The sequence below is a fragment of the Aquila chrysaetos genome, chromosome 10 (genome assembly GCF_900496995.4).
Source record: "Aquila chrysaetos chrysaetos chromosome 10, bAquChr1.4, whole genome shotgun sequence".
Classification (NCBI taxonomy): Eukaryota; Metazoa; Chordata; class Aves; order Accipitriformes; family Accipitridae; genus Aquila; species Aquila chrysaetos.
In genome coordinates this window covers 5,549,703-5,570,857 of record NC_044013.1, presented here as the reverse complement: position 1 = coordinate 5,570,857, position 21,155 = coordinate 5,549,703, and the positions used below count along the sequence as shown (strand labels likewise).

Here is a 21,155-nt window from a genome sequence, read left to right as displayed (position 1 = left end):
ATGATATAACACAAATTAAATAAAAATAAAGTGGCCACATGCTTTTTCCTGGCTGGGGAAAAAAAAAAAAAAAAGAAAAAGCATTTATTACAGAGGGATAACACTGTATACTGATAATGCGGCTGCCTTGTTTTTCAACAAGGCTGGAGCTGATACTGTTAGGAACAAGGTAGTGCAGAGGTATGGACAAATTTCAGCAGAATGAAGAGCACAAGACAGCGCAGCCTTGGGCCTTGCCCGATGCCCCCGCTCTTCCAAAGGATGGGGAGCTGAGCGTTACCCTCTTCCAAACCACATTTTAACGTACAGACCTATAACCTGGTAGCTGCTCCAGTTTGCTCCCTAAGGTTTGTAGCAGCCAGAAAATCAGGGACCTGCAAAATCCCGTTTGCTTCAATGACGTGATTCAGTCTTCGTAGTGTCTCCGTCTGCACCACCGGGACCGCTTGCAGCCTCCTGCTACTGAAAATGGTCGGGGGAAGCTGGGCTCCGACGTGCCGAGTGTCGCAGGCTAGATCGGGCCCCTGAGCTCAAGGTAGATCTCCCCTCTGTGGTTTCAAGCTTTCTCCGAGTGCTGCTTTTGTGAGGCTGAAGCTGTTCTCATCCCAGAGGAGTTTGAAAGGAAATCCATCGAGCTGTTTTGAGCATCAGACATGCAAATAAATACAGCTGCATTCTTAAAGGAAATTGTTGTTGGAGTAGAGAGTATTTTTTTCATGTGCAGGAGACAAATAAGCAATATTAAAACTGGTAAATTTATTAAGATGTGGAATTTAGAGTTACAGCATCCCAGGCACCTGTAGGGACTGTATGCATTACACGAATAGAAGTGCTTTGGACATACGAGCGTACTAGATTGAGGTTACTCAGGCTCTAGCCTGGACTTCCATGAGATTAAATTCTTAATTGTAAGTGGAAAAAAATGTTGTTTGTTCATAAGGTTATGCACTCGGAAATACCCGGTTGTCTCCTCCTTCACCTCTTTCATATCCTTGTGGTCTTGCAGACTGAAAGCTCTGTGAGGCAGCTCTGTCTATCTCCTGTCTGGTCCTGCAAATATTTATTTTAATGACTGACTTTCCACATGTGAATAGTGACATAAATGGATGTCATTTGAAGACACAAGTGCTCGCTCGCGCAGGAGCACCGTGGCTTCATACGGTGTTACAGCACCGAGCCGTGGCTCTTGGTGGGGCTCTGGGTGCTAATACAATATGGAATAATGGTACCGAATATGCAACAGTGTGCAATGCAAAGAGCAAACACGGGAACTTTGTCTTTTAGTGATTTCAGACCTTTTCTGTTTCTCGGAGCGGGTTTTGGTGCTGTCTTTAGACGTTTGTCTGCTCGGATGCCTTGCTTTGGAAGAGTACGGTAGCTTTTTGTACATTTGTGCACCCAGCCTTCTCCTTACGGCTTCCTAATTGACATTTGGCGGGTAAAAAAATGGTGTTATTTGCAAAATTTTGAGGGTGGGGGCAATTACCATAAAGCCTGAGATGTGTTGTTGTTGTTGTTTACATACAGGTGAGGTCTGCCATAAATCCTATACTCAGTTTTCAAACCTTTGTCGTCATAAGCGCATGCATGCTGATTGCAGAACCCAAATCAAGTGCAAAGACTGTGGACAAATGTTCAGCACTACGTCTTCCTTAAATAAACACAGGAGATTTTGTGAGGGCAAGAACCATTTTGCAGCAGGAGGATTTTTTGGCCAAGGCATTTCACTTCCTGGAACCCCAGCTATGGATAAAACGTCCATGGTTAATATGAATCATGCAAATCCGGGCCTTGCTGACTATTTTGGAGCCAATAGGCATCCTGCTGGTCTTACCTTTCCAACAGCTCCTGGATTTTCTTTTAGCTTCCCTGGTCTGTTTCCTTCAGGCTTGTACCACAGGCCACCTTTGCTACCTACTAGTTCTCCTGTTAAAGGACTACCGAGCGCAGATCAGACAAACAAAAGTCAAAGTCCCCTCATGACAAATCCTCAGATACTGCCAGCCACCCAGGATATTTTGAAGGCACTAAATAAGCAACCATCAGTAGGGGAGAATAAGCCAGTGGAGCTTCAACCAGAGAGGTCCTCTGAAGAGAGGCCGCATGAGAAACTCAGTGACCAGTCAGAGAGTAGTGACCTTGACCTTGACGATGTCAGTACCCCCAGTGGCAGTGACCTGGAAACCACCTCGGGCTCTGATCTGGAAAGTGACATTGAAAGTGAGAAAGAGAAATTTAAAGAAAATGGTAAAATGTTCAAAGACAAAGTAAGCTCTCTGCAGAGCCTGGCTTCAATAAATAATAAGAAAGACCACAGCAATCATTCCATTTTCTCACCATCCTTAGAGGAGCAGACTGCGGTGTCAGGAGCGGTGAATGATTCTATAAAGGCTATTGCTTCTATTGCTGAAAAGTACTTTGGTTCAACAGGACTTGTGGGGCTGCAAGACAAAAAAGTCGGAGCCTTACCTTACCCTTCCATGTTTCCCCTCCCGTTTTTTCCAGCATTCTCTCAATCAATGTATCCATTTCCTGATAGAGACTTGAGACCGTTACCCTTGAAAGTGGAGCCCCAATCACCCAGTGAAATAAAGAAGATCCCAAAGGGAAGCTCTGAGTCTCCCTTTGACCTCACCATAAAGCGTAAGGAGGAGAAGCCACTTACTCCCATACCCTCAAAGCCAGCAGCCCCCTCTGCGGCAAGCCAGGACCAGCCTCTAGATCTCAGCATGGGCAGCAGAAGTCGAGCCAGCGGCACAAAACAAGCTGAGCCTCGGAAAAACCACGTCTTTGGAGAAAAGAAAGGAGGCGACCTCGAGCAAAGGAAAGCTTCGGAGTCCTCCTTGCAGCACGCCAGGCCCACCCCGTTCTTTATGGATCCTATTTACAGGTAACAGACTATCTGCTGCCTTCTAGCATCCTTTGGTACAGGCACTTAGGTCTGCCAGGACCACCTGCCCGCAGATGCAGGACAACCCCGTCCCCTTCCCACCGTCCCTGGAGGCGTCATCCCACCGCCCGGGCACGGGGTGACCTGCGCCCCCCACCTCAAATCCGAGCTGCTCAGAGCAAAGCCCGGGTCCGGTACTGCTGCAATTAGCAAGTCTTCACGACTGCCCTCGTTGCAGTGAGTCATTAGTTTAACCTGCGCAGCTTGGCGTGCAGAAGTTGAATGTATTCTCTTACCCAGAAACCAATTGGCATCGGTATTGGGTATTTGTATATTTACTGTGTATTGGACATCGCTGGTTGCCCCAAATTCCTTTTCTTCCAAAATGCTGCCCACTCACCTTTACTGCCCTCCGCCTTCCCCTGGAAAGTAGAGAGCATCTCCCCAGGGTGCCAGTTGTACACCACCTGAATTAAGTAGGTGTATCTCATAAGTCCAAAAAAGAAGCAAATTTGTCCTAAGGTGTATAGAAAGTAAGGAAATGGAGAGTGATTTCAGCCGGTTTTTGCACTGATTTGAGCAATGGGTTGGTTTATCTGGGCATTTCGTTAATATAATTGAAGGCGCAGTGTCCTTGTGTGTACAAAGCCTAACCAGTGGGCTAGTTAATCTGATCTACCCTATGAAATCAATGGGAGCCTTGTCGTTGGCTTTGATGGGTGCACAAGCACACACTGTCAGTGAGCTGAGGTTTTAAAAACCAGTGGTAAAATCCTGAGCCCTCGGTGATTCCCAGTAGTGCCGAGATGGATCTCACTGGGATCTGGATTTCACCTGCATCCTGTGTACGTCAGCCCCTCTTTGCCCTTCGCCTTTCTGCTTGTGTATCTGTAACCAGCCAAAGTCATGCATCTAAATTAGTTTAGAGAAATATTAGCCATAAAAATATTTGTCTGTAATATAAATGACTGATTTTACAGCCTATTGTTAAAAAAAAAAAAGTTACTGCCATGTAAATGATGTTAATTTATTACTCTATCTGAAAAAGAAATGCTACAGGCAAAGTTTTTCAAGAATGCTCCCACAGAAGACGACAGGTATGCATTATGAAGAAACAGGATGTGATGCTATTTACCGAGATGGTTTTATTCATGCCAGATTGATATCTGTATTAGACCATAGGTTTTCTTTGCGTCATATTAATTTTAAATGCCTGAAGCAGTGGAAATAATGATCCGTGTTTTATGGTCCTGCATTACAAACTAATGAAATCTGTACAAATCCTGGCAGCGTAGCACGAGGCCAGTTGTTACCGAGCCTTCCTTTGCCGTGAGTTACATCTACGTATAGACAACAGGATCTGTCCCTTAAACCGTACACATCAGTAACAGAAAAAAAGCAAAAACCTCAAATTTCCACACTGCTTCTGAGTTATCCGTGCTGTGTTTCACTGCCTAAATGCCCAACAGTCTTTGTTGCTGGCACATCAGCTTCAGTGCATTCCTACAAGGCCGCCTTTCTCGCCCTGCTTGTGCGCGGCCGCGCACGGGGAGAGGGTGCCAGGGTGGTGGCTGGGATGTCTCGCATGGGCAGATGAGAAGGGACCCATTGCTCAAGGCTCCTCTTGCCTTGAATTCCTCTCCTCTGAGTGGAGAGCACACTCAGTTGCCTTATTTCTTCATAAAAGTGCTTGGTAATTAGTCATTGGTTCCTGTTATAATTATTACCGGTCTTTTGAAATGGGATTATTTCCTATGTAAATGGTATAATCTCCCTTTAATTCACAGCCCCCACCCGTACTAATGAGTTGTATGCGGGAATCGCGAGTTGACTACACTTCCTTATCTTTTACCGTTATCTCTGAGAAACAAATTACTTGATGTATAATTGACTATTTTAAACATGAGTAGCTGTATAATTGTTAATATCTGAGACTGATTCATCACAAGCAAATCTAATTTTAACATTTACAGAGTAGAGAAAAGAAAATTAACTGACCCACTGGAAGCTTTAAAAGAGAAATACTTGAGACCTTCCCCGGGATTCTTGTTTCATCCACAAGTAAGTATTTTGGGAATTTTGATGTTGTAAACAAGCCTGTTGATGCTTCAAAGCAGGTGCAGAGAAATGAATGCAGTCTTAGTCATTTTTGGATTTCCTAAAACACACAGTTTTTGCTGCACCATTGTGGTGGAAAAGCATAAGCATTGTTCTGAGCTTCTTGATGTTTTGCAGATGAAACAACATGTTTTGATTATAGAGGAAGCCAGATTCAAACTACATGTATGTTTTAGAACTGTGTTCCTCCAAAACCGTAGCGCAGCTACCAACTCTTGCAGCTACCCATGTCTTCTTCAGCACTCTCCCATGCTCTGGGCCCTTGCGGTGGAGTCAATATTGACTACAAGGAGGCAATGTAGATTCAAAGTCGGGCCAGCAAAGCTGAACATCCCAGTTGTCAATATTTAAGGACTCCCAGAAAAGAGAGAAAATCTTCCACCCAGTTCTTTCAAGTCTTATAAGCAAATGCTCCATCTCTTTTAGGTCGCCGCTGTGGGCTAGCTATAGCGTGTGCAGTGACTTTGCAGGATCCCTGCTCCTCCATACCTGAAGACATGCTATATGAGAGGGCTGCTGTCTTGTTCATAGGCCATAATCCTGCTGCTTATTTGCTGGATAACAAAAATTTAGGAGGGTGTCCCTAAAATGTGTAACAACTGCAATGTGTATGTAGTATAGAAAGAGGACCTGTACGCCAACTATACGTTGCTTTTCTTCAACAACACGGCACCCTCATTTTGTCCTCCTCCTCCTTGCTTAAAGAGCTTTTGCTAAAAATTTGGGTTAAATCTTATGCCTGAAATAAAATGCTCTGTGATATTTGCAAATTTGAACCCCTTGCTGACTACGGGCTGTTTCATCCTAATAATGACACCCCATACGTGTCTTGTATTTTAAGCACACAACCAGGAGCTGCTGTCTCTGGTTTAGCTTCCTCTAATTCCTGGGCAAACCATGCCACTAATCTGCCACCACTTGCCTTACCCCCCCCCCCCCCCCAACGAAGTCAACAGTTGTTATGTCCTAAGTTGTATGGAATATATTCTGAAATATGGGACTTCTGGAGAACTGGGAAGAGCAGCTGATGGCATATATAGTTGCAGATGCACAAACATAAAGCTATTGCATGGGTGGAGAGTGCCGAAAAACACCCCGTTCCAGTTCCAATGCCTGAAGGAAGTAACGGATCTATTAAGTATAAAAATTGCTGAGAATTTATGTACAGGATTTAATAGCAGCTCAGCACCTCTTGCAGAGTTACCTTATTTGCCTAAGTTGCAAAGCAACAAGTAAAAATTCCCATTTCACAGCAGATAGTACTAATGCACAAATATGCAAACAGGAGCTCAATCCTCTTTGTGTCCCCTGGTGTAAAACCAGGCTGGTTCCTTTCCGTCAAGTGAGTGATTCTGTTAGAGCAACTAAGGGGCTGTAAATTAATAGTAAATTATTTAAATGCTGCAGGTTGGTCTGATGACGGCGGTAGGTAGCGTGGTCAGTGGGTGGGAAGGGAGGCTGTTTGGGTAAAACGCACCGTTAGGAGTTTGGCCGTGGTGGGCAGGGAAGGAGTTGGATACTCTTCTACGTAGCGTTGTATGAGACTGAGTTACCTGGGGAACGGGAGGAGGGTTAACGGGAGTTAGGCGAGGATGGCGTAGGCGTGCAGGTGAAATGGGGACGTTGGGCGTTTTGCCATTAGCGGGCAGGAGGTCGGGATTTCACCCTTTGTGTTTTTTCCCGGAGGGTTGGTTAAATCTGTTGTTGGTTAAATCTGCCCAAGGAAGGTCCCGGTGTGGTCACAAGTCCGTCAGTGTGAGCAGGAGGTGTCGGATGCCACCTCCCCGCTGCGGTGCCAGCCGAGCACCCTCTGGCAGGAGGGAGGGTTAGTCGTGCACCTGCGCTGCCGAACACGTGCACGGGAGCGCACAAAATATGCCCGTTCTACCTTTTTGCCCATTCTTCCACATTCCTCATTGTGCAATAGAAAAAAAAAAAAAAAAATCCATGATAAAGACTGGCTTTCGTTTTATCACTTACCTAGCTCCTAGGGATAACGTCTTTAACTTGGTGTGCGATGGATGGATACAAAGGTCATGAGTGTAACATGCACTCTTAATGTATTGTAAAAAAAACCCTAAACCACCATCACATGTCCTGTCAAAAGAGTAAATGCCAAAATCTGCTTTCTTGCAGACTTTAATAGAAAGGAGTCTCCTGTTTGCAAAGGCAGCATTTGGCTCAGTATTTATGGAGGACTGGGGAATGACTTGCAGAAAAGCTGTTTTTCCTTTATAGTCCTGTTCACCCCTGTAAAAGTACAGGTGTGGAGTGCACTGCAAGTTTTCATTTTCTGCTGGCAGGATTTATCTGTGTTAAATATGAAAAAAATTACTGTTTGTGTCCTACAAGTTTGTATTTCTGTAGGTGAATTTATTTCTGAAACTTGCTATCTGATGAAGCAAGAATTTATTTTTTTTAACTGGATAATATGACAGCTAGCAGATGGATCTTTAAAATAGGCTTCTGAAGTAGAGATTAAAGACGTAAACCCTAGTCCTTACCCTGTCCCTGCCTGGGCAAAATCCTTCCCAGTGGCAGTGGCCCAAAAGCTATGAAAATTAGATCATTTAACGGTATTTCACAGTAATTTGCCACTACAAGGATTGCATTTTTAGGGAGAGAATACCCCGATGCAACAAATCATTTAGAATAACATCTTAATTAGTATCTTTAAATAAAATCTTAATTAGTAGATTGATTGCAATGAGGGTTCCAACGCAGGAATAATGTGTTGTTTTTGTTTCAATTTTGCTCCCAGTTCCAATTGCCTGATCAAAGAATTTGGGTAAGTTCATTGCTTATATTTTTGATTTAATCATTGTGAAATAAATTGCATAAGAAAAATATAATATGAAAGATAACTTCCCACTCAATTACGGAGCATGCCACGCTTTCCTACAGAGTGTTGTAGCTGTAGTGGATAAATATCCTCTTATGTCAAATTGGCTTTATTTTTACCTACCTCATCTTGCCGTTTTTATTTGGTGAAGGCAATGGGAGCTTTACCTGAGTGAGGGTTTCAAGATGCAGTCTTTGTTTATATTTAACTGAAATTGTTCCAAGCCATTTCCTTCAGAGATTGCAGTGAAATTTTCAGGCTGAAATCTTGTTAGATTGCAATAGTTATAAATATTTAATCTGCATTCAAGACATTAAAATACAGAGCCTCAGAGGACTTCACGTTTCTATCTTGCATTGACTTCAGTGGGAGTTAGTCACTTTAATAGCTTTGAAGTTTTGAGCTTAATTGCTCATTGCTGTACTTAAAGCAGAAATAAAACACCCATTTATTTGCCATGTTTGGGTCAAATTTGTCCTCTGTGTATACTTACATCGTCCCCCTTATGTGAACAGGAATTGTGCTTTTAGTACTATGGGATAAATTTGAGCTTGCTCTTCTATTTTTATAAAACGTTATTTATAATACATCTAAATTGTTCATGAATATAAAAAAGCTACAGCAACTGCTTTTGCAGATGCAACTCAAATAAGACCGTGTTTTGCTCTTACATTGCTGGCTCCTCAGCTGCAGCACTGAACCCATAAATACTTGTCCCAGATTTTTCCCAACCTTTGGGCTTCGGAGGGGAGAGCTGGAGCCAGCCGGCTGCGGCTCGGGTCCTGACTCACTCTCGCTCATCACTCGCAGTGCGACGTGGACTAATTTCACAAGACGAAGCCAGAATTTCGCAAAATGAGAGCTGAGATCTTCATGTACTCTTTCCCACGTGCGTCTCCGTACGGGGCCAGTGCAGGAGCCCTCAAAGGTGCTGCCCTTGCAGATTGGCACATAGCCCTGCTCTCCTGCCTGCCGTGCATGGCACGCTGCAAAAGCAGCGATGGGCCTCTGCTTTGCGTACACGTGGCTTTTAATCTCATTTTCTTCCTGTAAAGCGATGGTTTAGGCATCTGCAAAAGATGCGCTAGGATCCGGAGGTGAAAGGAGCTAAGCAGGCACCGAAGGACTCCTGCGAGCACCCGTAGACCCTGAACGAGCTCAACGGGTAGGAGGTAGGGTTAGATGCCAGAGCACAAGAGGTGGTTCCCAAACATTTTCTCTGCAGTAGAGGGAATTCAGTGTAGCACGTGAAGGGGCCGTGGTAGGATTTGTGATTTGGCCCAGGCACCCTGAATCCTCTGCTCTCAGAAAAGTGACTCTGTTTGGGCATATTTGGGAAGGCGAAAAACCCAGTGCAGTCTGTTTCTTCTGTCTGCTTCCCTTGACATTGGCTTGGTCCTCAACTTTCCATCATCCTGCTTTTTTTTTTGTGAGCGTATGTCTCCTGGCCATGCTAGTGCTTTGAGCAGCTGCAGCAGAAATAGGTATTTAAAACATGAAGTGCCTAGAGCAGGATGCTGGTTCCTGGATGAATCTTCATCTTGAGAGATTTGAATATGTCACACAAGCCTTTCTATCTCAATTCACAGTTGCACGTGCCATATATTTCAAGATGATTTCAGATTGTTTTTCATTGTTTGGCAGGAACCCTATAGTGCAAATCAATGGGCAACGCCCCCTCTTGAAGGGATCATGATTTATTTAGTCCGTAGACTCTTTCAGCACCTTCTGGTCCCACCAAGAGAAGGTGCTCTAAAGAGGTTCAGACTTTATTTGCAAAAGCTTTATGGAGAATCATTGTAAATAATTAACATAATTTTACAAATAAATGAAATGAAATTTGGTGAGTACATTAACAAAGCTTTTATTTTATTGGGCTTATTTTAGGACACTATCCATTCCGTTAGATCAGCCAAATCTCCACCAACTGCATTAATACAAATAGAGTTATTCTGGAACTATACTGCAGATCAGCAGGAGTTTCTCACTACTGCTTCATAAAACTCAGCCACGTGTGATAAGTCTCTTGAACGTGAATATAGCTCAGCCAAGTTCCATGGCTGGATGTCCAAATACACACAGTTTCAAGACAACAAATTCACAAGTCGTAGTTTTTAGAAAAAGCTTTACAGCTTGAACCGTGGAGGAAGAAATCCTGAGCTGTAATAGTTGGGTTTTCAAGATTTCTCTAAATAACACTAGTAAAAATAGAAAGCAAACATTGAACAATTTTTTTTCCCATGAGTTACAGCCATAAAGTCAGTTGTTTTTGCGATAATAGCGATGAAGGAGTCGCGTTTGTAAAACATGAGGTCATGTAATTCATGACATTGTCTGCTAGATTATTTCATATCATCAGGTTATTCTTAAAAAGCAGCAGCAAAACCCCTTTGCTTTATTTATGCCACTTTTTCTTCTGTTGGTTAATAAATTTTAAGACAAATGTTCAAGGCCCCTGCTGATCATATCTTGCCCGTTGAAATGTTTATAAATACTTGTTTTAGCCGATTATGGTAATGTCTGCATTTTTGAGTCGGAGCTGGGGAATTGCGACTGCATATTAGTTTGCGTCAGTAGGAGGTTAATAGCCTCTCAGGGAGCGGGAGGGAGGTGGGGGAAAGCTGCTTCCTTTTCCAGACATCTGGACGCAGATAGAATCAACAACTCTTATATATGTAAATCAAAAGTTACTGTTCTATATAAAATACTGTCATTCACTGATCTCAGATTAGGAGCAGACATGACTTGTCCATAAGGCAATAGCTGTATGTAAAATATGTAATCGGATCTTCTCGCTCTCCTACCTCCTCGGAGGGCTTTCTCCATGGACATGGCAATTACACTAATCCCATCCTTGGGGTCAAGCGGTGCCTTCCTCCCCGTGTCCCGTTCGGGGATCGCCGCAGTCCTTGGGCAGTCGGCTGGGATGCAGACCCCTCCCGAAGGCGCTGCCGGGCGGCTCGAGCTGCACGCCTGCCTCCATGGTGGTCCTCCGGGACCATCCCCGGAGAGACAAGGTGGCCACGAGCACCCGCCTAACCTGCCAGGACAGATGCTATCGCTAACAGCTTGCGCCAGGAGTTGGGTGGATTGCTGACCAGTAGCATCTCCATGGTCAACGCAGCTCCTGTGGAGGCAAGTTGTGATTTGCGATCTGCCGTAACGGTGTTTTGAAGGAGTAAGAGCTACTTCGGTTGTGTTTCAGCTGAAAGAGGGAGTTTCGTTGTGGAAGAGGGAAGGTCATCCCCTGGGTTAATAATTAGTCAAAAAAAAAAAAAAAAGAAAAACCCTTGGAAAAAAAGGGTAAGAATAAATTAGTGATTTTTACAATCATTGAAGATTATCGGTGAGCCCACCTAGGGGTGTCACTGGGATCTGAACTGTGGCATATATCTGTGAATGGTATAGGAAGAAGCGTGACCAGGCAAAGAGCAAAGTTTGTGACTGTTTATTGAGAACAGCTAAATCCAAAGCTGACTATGAAGATTGTGCAGAAGATTCACAGAAAGCTGAGTCACTGGGGATTAAAATAGCAATAGAACTCAATGTCAGTAAGTACCCAGTAACACTGAGGGGAAAGTGTGACTCTTAACTCGTGTCATTCAGGAAAAAGATCTTGAGGTTGATAGTTTTATGAAAATATCATCCAAGTGCTTAGCAGAAAGGAATTGAAAACATCATTATGTTATAGTGCCTTCAGATCTTGAATACAGCGAAGTCTCTCTCAAAAAGGACATAGTAGATTAGAAAAGACACAGAAAAGTGCAACAATGATGGTCAGAGGTAGGGAACAGCTTCCATACAAAAAGAGACTAAGTAGATTTTGATTTTTTCAGCTTGGGAAAGAAATGCCTGAGGGAGCTGTGCCCCAGCTCTATGAGACCATGAATGGTGAGCAGAACCTGAATGAGAAATGGTTATTCATTAGTTTTAACAATACAGAAAAAAAAAAGAGGGGCACCTAACTGAATTATCAAGCAAAAGGCTTAGAAGGAACAAAAGCCAGTATCTTTTCATATGCACCTAATTAAATTGGCGAACCTCCTTGACAAAAACATAAATGGATTTGAAAAGGGTTTAGCCAAATGAATGGGAGCAGCAGCCACCACTGGCTGTTCAACACCGCGGTCGAGATCCAACCTCCAGTTAAGGCTCTTGCATCTCTCACTGCTGGTGCGTGACAGAAGGCACTGGGGAGAAGGTCTGTCCCCTGCCCGCCCTCCTGCACATCCCCTGGGGCCACTGCTTCAACCCAGGGTACCGGCTTCCCAAAAGCGTGGGTTGCAGGTTTATAATTCCTGCAGTCAGTGCGACAAACCCCGGATTTCATATTACTCGGTTAATATTTTGCAGGTAGACTGGTGAGCAGGGGCTGCCTATCTGCATATAAAGTCTGCAGGAGAGTTTGTTGTGGGTCTGGGCTGGCAGGATTTTATGGGCTGTAACAGGTCCATGCAGCCCAGGTGCCCGTCTCGCGATAGGGAATTGCATCCTGAACGCCCCGAGCTCCAGGACTTCTTAAGAAAGTGCCCCAATGTTGGTTCTTGTGAGCCCTATCTCCAGCAGATAGTAACAGCTCGAATTATCCTGGCAGCGGTGGAGTGCAGCCGCCTCCTATTAGCAAAGGCTTGGGGCCGAGCACTTCCCGTTGTTGCTGGTGCATTTCTTGAAAAATATAAATCATACCAGGTAACTACATAGATCAGTCTTTAAAAAAAAAAACCAAACAACAAACACAATAGTCATTCCTACGGTGAGAAACATATTTTTGGAAAGCGAGCAATACTTTAAAATAATTGGAAGTGCTTGCGTTTCCTCTGAATGAGGGATTTAAGATTAGATGCTGATTTCATACCTATTTTGGGACTGATGTAATCCTGGAGGCCGTGTTGGAGGTACCACTGATCTGCATCGCCGTACATTAGAGAAGAATTGGTCTCAATTTCTCCTCTGGAAAATCCTGGAAATAAGAAACTAAAACGAATAAGCATGACTAAGCCATTTTAAATGTAAAGGGGAAAATAGTTGCTTTAATATATTACTGTAGGGGAGCATGTACATGAGAAATGGTGATCCAAAAATGATTTAAAACCACTAGATAATGAAACTGACTTGAATATTAAATATACATAAATAAAACATTTATTATACTTCTCAATGCCCTTATTATTCTTCACCACAAATATGTGCTATCATAACCCATGCACTGTCTTGTCACTGCTAATCAGCCGGAAGGCCAAAGGTCATTTTTCATTCAAACCATTTATTTTCCACAACTGCAAAATAGACAAATGAATTCTTGTGGGGAACAATTAGAAGGAATTAAAGGCAGTGGAAAGACTATTGTAAAAGCTTTAAGAAACAATTCTGACTAAAGAAAAAGATTAAGTCATGTAAAAAGAAATATACGGTAATGTTGAGTTGTATGGGTTGATAATGACATCTCGGTGCTGAGATAGAATTACCTCCTCTCCCAGCAGCATCATCATTACATATCTCACGCCTGTGATCAGTACACGTCAAAATCCTTCATATTGACAAATGTGCTGTCCACTTGCATCTGTGGAGAATGTTTTAGCAGCTGAGTGATTATGAATCAAACCCCAGGCTTACGGCCCCTACTGCCTCGCAATGCTTTCACATTTGTTGCCTGACAAGTAAATGTATCTTGACTTCCCTCTGAGATTTTTTTTTTTTTTTTTGCACCGTGTTTGATGAAAGACATTTGGCAAATTGGCAGTGGTACCCTGTACATTGCAATTTGTACTCGGCATTAGGAATCTGAGCATGAAATGAGAGGGCAGGCTACAGGCTAAAGGGAAAAAAAACCCACAACCCAAAGCCAGAGCTAACCAGCCTGTGAATAGCAGTTCCAGGAGACAAACGTGCAATTCTGCCCATTCAGATAAAATTAAAAAAAACCAACAAATGTGCAACTCTTCCCTTTGAAATAAAATTTTAAAATCCCAACATTCAGAGCAGTGTCTCAGGATTTTGAAGAATGGGCTGTGAAGGTGTTCTCAGCTGAGGAGCGTTCAGCATCTTGTCTTTCATATAATTTCCTCCTTCGTTACAAGCAAGGTATTGCACAGGGCTCATGCTGTGGTTTTTATGCTTGGTAGGTGAGATCTTGGGTTTCTGGTTTTTTCATTTGTTTGTGGTGTTAGGAAGAGGCAGATGGTTACTCTCAGCTGTCAGTAGGCTCAGCAGCAGTCTTGAACTCTCCAAGTGACAATGTTTGAGGTTTTGGAGCAGTATTTCATGATCAGTTCCAGACACCTTAAAGGAAACCATTCTTCAGAAATTATTTAGTCCCCACTGCCTGAAAATTACAGACAGCAAACCAAGAGTGGACACATCCCAAAGTACATAGTGTTTACAAGCGACTAAAGGTAGAGCAGGAATATTAAGAGGTTGTAGAAAAATAGGATAGGTATTTAACAGGTCATGTAAATACATAGCACCAAACCAATCAAAGCTTCATTTCTTATGGATTTATCTCATGGTCTTTGACTGTGATGGGCAAGAAGACTGGACTGAATGGTTGGATGTGGCTGGAACACTGACGGAGCCTCTCTGGATCTGGCTTGTTGAAGCCCTTGTTTGAGCTCGAGTGTTCATAAGGTTTCCTCTGCAATATTTGTCCTCTGCAAGTCCTTTAAAAAAAACCAACCCAAACTGTAGGAGTTCAGTTATTGTTGGTACCTCTATATTTTCTGTTGATTTGGTCAAAAATGGCCAATAGTTGCAGTAGATGGGATGCATAGACTCATAGGCACACACCCACACAGCATGACTGTATAGACTGGAATTTTATAGAAGCTGAGGCTTAAAAATAGGAAGAAATGAACACTGGCTAATTTAGATTTTGTGTGGAAGCAGCTTTCCATTATAGCAATCAGGACAGGAGTTCTGCTGTATGCTGGCCTTGCAGAGAAACAGCACCCTGTTGTAGCAGTTACGGGTGTTATTCCAAGTGGGACAACATCATGGCCACCGCCTTACCTAATGTGCCCCATAATTTTTGAGACTGCAACTCTACATTTGCTTTTTTTTTTTCCTTCCTTTTTTTTTTTTCTCTTGGCAGTGTATGTTCTTTGTATTTTGGGTTTCCGGTGAGGGCAGAAAGCTGAAGCCGTATTCACCGTGACGGGTTCTGTGCTATCTTCTGTTGCAGATGTCAGCTATAGAAAACATGGCCGAGAAGCTGGAGAGCTTTAGTGCCCTGAAACCGGAGGCCAACGAGCTGATCCAGTCGGTGCCGTCCATGTTCAACTTCCGCGCGCCGCCGAGCGCCTTGCCCGAGACCCTGCTGCGGAAGGGCAAGGAGCGCTACACCTGCAGGTAGCCCCAAAACCTCCCCGTGGTACCCTCCCGGGCTCCCAAAATTGCCCCTGCTCGGGCGGCTGATGGCAACCGCGGTGGGTCTTTCATGTGCCCAACGAAACGTGGAGAGCGTTTTGCTTTGGGGTTCTTATTTATTAAATTACTGGTGTTATTAAATAACAAGTTTGGCTTGTGTCATACCAGTGTGATAAATGAGGTGGAAACTATTATATAAACAATTCTTTTTTTCCAAATTTTCTCATCACTTTCACATGCATAAGTGTGCTTTTATTATTGATTTTTTCGATCATAAACTACAGACGTGTTTTTTCTCAGGCTTCTGGCTATAATATCCAAAGGGATAAGTGATAAAATACATGACTTATTAGGACTTATGTGTACAGACTTAAAAAAAAATACAGTGAAGATAGTCATTGTACGTGTAACCAAAATGAATGGGAGCTTTGTCGAGGAGAGTAGAATTAGCTGTGTGGGTATTTTGAAGGCTTATACATCACGTAGTGAAAAAATAAATGGGATGTTAAAAGTGAAGGCATGCAATCTTCAAAGTCATCATGTGGAGCAACCACCACCCTCATTCACTTAAAAGAGTGCTGTGTGCTCTGTCCCCATACAGAAATGGGCTGAATGTCATTAATAGAACTGGGCCAATTATAAACTGAATATTAATATGTTACTTGAACGAAGGGGGAGGGCTCAAAATAATTTTTTTTTCTTGCCATTATTTTTCCTGTGACATATTATCGAGTTTGGAGAATGCTTTTTAAATCGCATTATTTAGGTCTCTATATAATCTCCAGAATGCGCAGGCGTTTGACACTGGCATATCGGTTTATCTGATCTTTTTGAAAACATGTCACCTTCTTTCAAGACATGTTGTTATAGAAACATACCTTGATGGATTAGGTCTTTGAGTCTTGTCTGCTCTGATCCTATTCAATGCACAGAATGATGTCACGTTTGCTGACACGTAGAATTGGTTGAAAGGTTTGAAATTTGCCTACATGGAGGCAGAAATCCCAGGCTTTAATAACAGATTCTCTTGATTCCAAATCTGAATCTGACCCATAATCACCTAGCGAGCTTAGAAATTTGGGGTGATCTTTGAAACTGGTATGTTTTCCTATATCCCTTGCTTATGCACAAGAAGAGCTGGTCGGTGCCAGCAATTCCAGTCCCATTCTTGTGCGTGTGTGTCTCAGTCACTTGCATTTGCCGAATGCTTTTATTGAAATGTCGTTACACCAAAGCAATGCCAATAGTACCATAGACTAATGATTCAATTTGGGCTATGCGTCCAGTGCAGCTCAAATTGGGATGTAGCCATTCAAGGTTGCATTGTCTTATCAAACCTTTTCTTATCACAGATACTGCGGCAAGATTTTCCCGAGATCTGCAAACCTAACACGTCACCTGAGGACGCACACTGGAGAGCAGCCCTATAGGTACTGCGACCCCTTACCCGTGTCTGTGGTGTGGTCAAGTGAATAAAGCAAGGGAATGAGTGTTCAACAGCCTTCCTTGGCCAACTCCGGCACTCGCTCCTTAGCATTGATGACCCACCGTTGCGTTTTGCTCTCTAACAGGGCTTTTTGTATTCGATGCTGATATTCAGCATTGGAGCTGCAGAGGTAGGGGAAGGTTTTGGTCCTAGCTAGCCCAGGCGCCATCCACAAGTCCTGCCTTTGCCTCGCGGGATAGCTGGTGCTTCTACACCAGCATGGTTGAAGTGATTTTCAATACGGCTTATGGTCACATTTTCCCTTGCAAAAATGTTTTTTTTTTGTAAGAGCTCTGCGGTGTTATTTGCAGCCTACAGCTGGGTGTTTCGTCAATCATCTGATTTCTGAAAGGTCTTGGATGCAAAGGCATAACTGTATTTATTTGTTTCCTGCTGAATCTGGATCCTTTCTGAGGTCTCCTTAACCAAAACCCATGTGGGTGTACTCTCTTGTTGATAAGAATATGTGTGTGATATTGCATCCAGGACAGTCACATGCAGAAATGTGTATAGAAGCTTCACCTTATTGAAAATGAAAGACCAATTTAAATCAACTGGAAAGAAGCCAGTTCATGTTCCAGTAAAACAAATGCACCAATTTCTGCATTTTATGAGCTGTAAAGAGCAGAGTAAGCTCATTGTTTGTGAGGAAACAATATGTTTTTTGCCTTTAGTCTCTTTAGGAAATGAGATTCACATCTAATTTTATTGAAAGAAGGTCTTGATGCATGTTATACCCATCCACTACATAAAAGCCACAAGCGATTAGTAGCATAATGGACGATTTCAGCACAAAAAAAAAAAAAATTGACATCATTGACAAGCATAAGAGAAGCACGGGAGAAGTAAAAGACTGAAAAACTAAAGTGGTGAAGACTGTTGGCTAGTTGCCAGCCAGAGAATTTGGAATAGTTATAGTATGACTTAGTAATGGCTTAAAGAGCAATACAGTAAAGGCTTTAGGGACTCCAAATCGCTACAGAGTATGAAAATTGATGCCTCTGGTACCAGAGTGATAGACTAAACTACTCACATTGGCACAGTATTAAAGGTTGGGATTGTTTATTGCTGGTTTTTGCAAGATAACCAAATTTCCTCTGGGATTAGCAATCGAGCAAGCTAATTCCTCAAGAAAAGATTTAATCGCACAGTATAATTTAGAATAGGAAAAGAAATAGCCCTTTTTTACCTTATTTGAGCATTAGAAGAGATCTGTTTCATGTTTTTTCCAAAAGTGTTTAATTGTATTGTATTGGCAGCACATGAAACAATAGAGTTATTGCTCTACTGTTTTCAAACTTCCCAACTTTGCGTGCAACAGTTTTAAAAACATGGGAATCAATTACCCTAGCTAATTTGATGCCGTTAACTCGAAATATTATGCTTATTCCTAAAGGCAGTATTTAAAATAGAAAGCCTAATGTGAATTAAAGCTAAAAAACCCACTGTAGAAGTGACGTCTCCATTCCAAGAGCACGGCTCTCCAGTTATTCAGCCAAAACTTGTCTTTATTTCAGGTAGGGTTTTGCCTCAATAGGGACCAAGAAACTGCAGTTGGGTACTGACACTGAGCCCAGAAGGCGCTTCATGTCTCTTAGAACAAATATTACATTTCCAGCTACTAACAACCCCTTTTCTACCTACTTGTTTTGTTTTTTTTTAGATGCAAATACTGTGACAGATCCTTTAGCATATCTTCTAACCTGCAGAGACATGTCCGTAACATCCACAATAAAGAGAAGCCATTCAAGTGTCACTTGTGTGACAGGTGTTTTGGTCAACAAACCAATCTTGACAGACATCTAAAAAAGCACGAGAACGGGAACATGTCTGGTATGTATGCCTTTTCCCTCGCCGGCATGCCCTGCGTACCGCCAGCGTTCATATACAGGGACTGCACATTCACTTTCCATGCTGCTGAGTGTCAATAGGCACACGTTGCTCTGCGCCGTCTGCTCCGATGAGTGGGGTTTTGGAAAATATGTAAGTGCCTAAGCTCTGCTGACATTTAAAGTGCTTTGAAAATCCCAGCATAAACTCTACCCTTGTACAACTTAATACCTCTGGATGATGTCCTTTCTTTTGGTTTTAATTAAGCCAACCATAGCATTTTGAGAACAGACTGGGAAAATTGGTTTAATCCCATCTCCGCAATCACTTGGCTCTCAATAGGAGTCCTAGATTTAGAGTCTCAGGGGGCACTCTAAAAGATTTTCTTGGCACCTTCTAAAATATTCCCACTGTCAGGAGCTGAAAAGCACTCGCTATTATGGAGGTAATGGTGCCTCCCAAGCCCCCAAGCAAATCGGTCACTGTACAACAGCAGCAACGGCAGCGGCAGGTAGTGGATATCATTGGTCTGGCTTAGGTATCTGCAGGGTTTAATGAAAACCCTGTCTGCAGTCTTTTCAGTCTACGTTTTGCTCCACTGGAAATAACCAGGTACCTGCAGGGAATGCAGAGCTGTCTTTTCCCCGATGCTCAGAGAAAGACGTCTATCACTGGTCTCTCAGTGCTAATGAACCTGGGTGATTATGTCAATGGCCGCTCCATATTTTAAGCAAATCTGCATAATTAGTAGCTAAAATGAAATTCCATTTGCTCAGTTCAACCATTGGTCTAACGCAGTTATTGACTGACAGTCTTGGAGTTGCAAGGGAACAGGAGGGGGATGTTGAAATAGATACTTGGCAAAAGCAATTATAAACCATGGAAATGGCACCCAGCATGCAAGCAGTCGTTTTGGCTGGAAACCGCTTTCACCCATGGGTAGTAATACTTCCCTTCTAATTACCCGTTTTACAGCCAATAGATCACTATGACCAACTTTCCTGGGTCTCACCCATTTTAGCCATTGCTTCAATTTCAGTTTGATTTAAATGGTTAAATATAGAAAATGTGAAGGAGTAACAACAGAAGTCCTCTATTTTGCTTTAAGGTACTGCAACATCTTCACCTCACTCAGAACTGGAAAGCACAGGGGCAATCCTAGATGACAAGGAAGACTCTTACTTCACAGAAATTAGGAATTTTATTGGAAACAGCAACCACAACAATCAGTCCCCCCGAAACTCAGAAGAGAGGTGAGTTGCACCTTCCTTTTGCTACTCTTCCTTTCCCAGGTTTGCTCACTTATTAAACCTGATTTTTCACTTGTGATGATGTCTGGAGCCAGAGTTATTTAGCAATCTGGTTGCTTCAGCGTTCACCTCGGTGTCTTATGAAAAGAAATGTGTTGATTCCCTCCCCATCCTGCGTGAACGTGTTCCCGGAGGCAGATGCTGGACAGAAGGTTCCATCTATGAACACATTTCTCCTCGTATCAGGAGCTCTCAGTTTCAAGTTCCCATATAAGTCTGTTGAAAAATTCCCTCATTTTACATTCACAGCAGAACAGGTGAATTCTACATCCTGTGGCTAAATGTAGAGATTTAAATGCGATTTAAATGTGTAATTAATAAAGTAGACTAAGCTAAATTCTTGGATCAAATGAAATATTGTAACTGAAAGTCCTTTCCCGTAAGTAACTCAATCCCGAGAAAGATGCTGACTAGCAAAAAGCCTGTGAGGCTGTGGGTAGGCGTTGGTAGTCCACAGTGCTCTAGCATGTGAGACACTTTTTCCTACCAAGATTTATTAAGTATATGGGTGTTTCAATTCTTCTGAACTAACAGAAGAGAGACCACTTCTAAATATTTTCAGCTAATAAAAACACAGCTAAGCAGAAAGGGCTGTAGCATGGATACACACATCAGCTGTACATATTTCTTTGAGATTGGTTTTGCATTATGCGTTATTTGCGCTTTCAAATTGGCGTTACGTTATCAGCATCAAAAATTTCTTACTGTTGGTGACAAACTTCACTGTATTCTCCATTTCCAGATGCCTTTCTGAAGGGATAAAAATGGTGGACATAACACAACTTCCACAAAAGTATTGGATTAAGTGATTACATGCATATTCAAATTTCATTCCATCTTGATTGGCAATGAGGGCTTGGGATTTTTTCCTTGCACATCTGGTCTCAACATGTCCTCTGACAGGAAGTCAGCAAAGTGGAAAGGTTGCTGGGTTGTGCAGTGTTTCCTTTCTAAATTTGGCACTTCAGACTGCTCTTGATGGATATTTTATCCCTGGCAAATTGCTGCATTTGAAAGCATAATTAGAGAATCTGTTTTCTTAATCACATGGTTTTTGTTACTTTGGTTGTAGTCCATCTCTCTTTCATTTCTAGCAGCCTCAATTGAGCATAACAAGCAAGTTGGCAGCCCAAACTGTGCTCAACGATTTCTTATTTCTGCCTGTTTAAATAAAAGATGATAAAGAGATATTGCTCTGATTATCTTAGAAGGGGGTGGCTGCTTCAGCTCTCCCGACTCTGCACAGCCTCAGATTTTTTGATAGTGTGATATAAACAGACCATTCCCTGGCTTTTTTTTAATGCAATCCTAAACTCA

General features: G+C 42.7%; 1 protein-coding gene across 6 annotated transcripts in view; it reads left to right on the top strand.

The window, feature by feature from the left end:
- The window catches only part of MECOM (MDS1 and EVI1 complex locus), a 50,205-nt gene that overhangs the window by 24,106 nt on the left and 4,944 nt on the right, over window positions 1-21,155 (top strand). For 3 of the 6 annotated variants that reach the window (XM_030028978.2, XM_041126869.1, XM_030028974.2), the window contains 7 exons: window positions 1,528-2,890; window positions 4,864-4,951; window positions 7,770-7,796; window positions 15,028-15,194; window positions 16,565-16,642; window positions 18,362-18,531; window positions 19,637-19,781. In XM_030028978.2, coding sequence (XP_029884838.1) covers window positions 1,528-2,890; window positions 4,864-4,951; window positions 7,770-7,796; window positions 15,028-15,194; window positions 16,565-16,642; window positions 18,362-18,531; window positions 19,637-19,781 — 2,038 coding nt within the window. The remainder of the gene's footprint in view (window positions 1-1,527; window positions 2,891-4,863; window positions 4,952-7,769; window positions 7,797-15,027; window positions 15,195-16,564; window positions 16,643-18,361; window positions 18,532-19,636; window positions 19,782-21,155) is intronic. The other 3 variants (XM_030028976.2, XM_030028975.2, XM_030028980.2) reach the window with 2 other exon arrangements.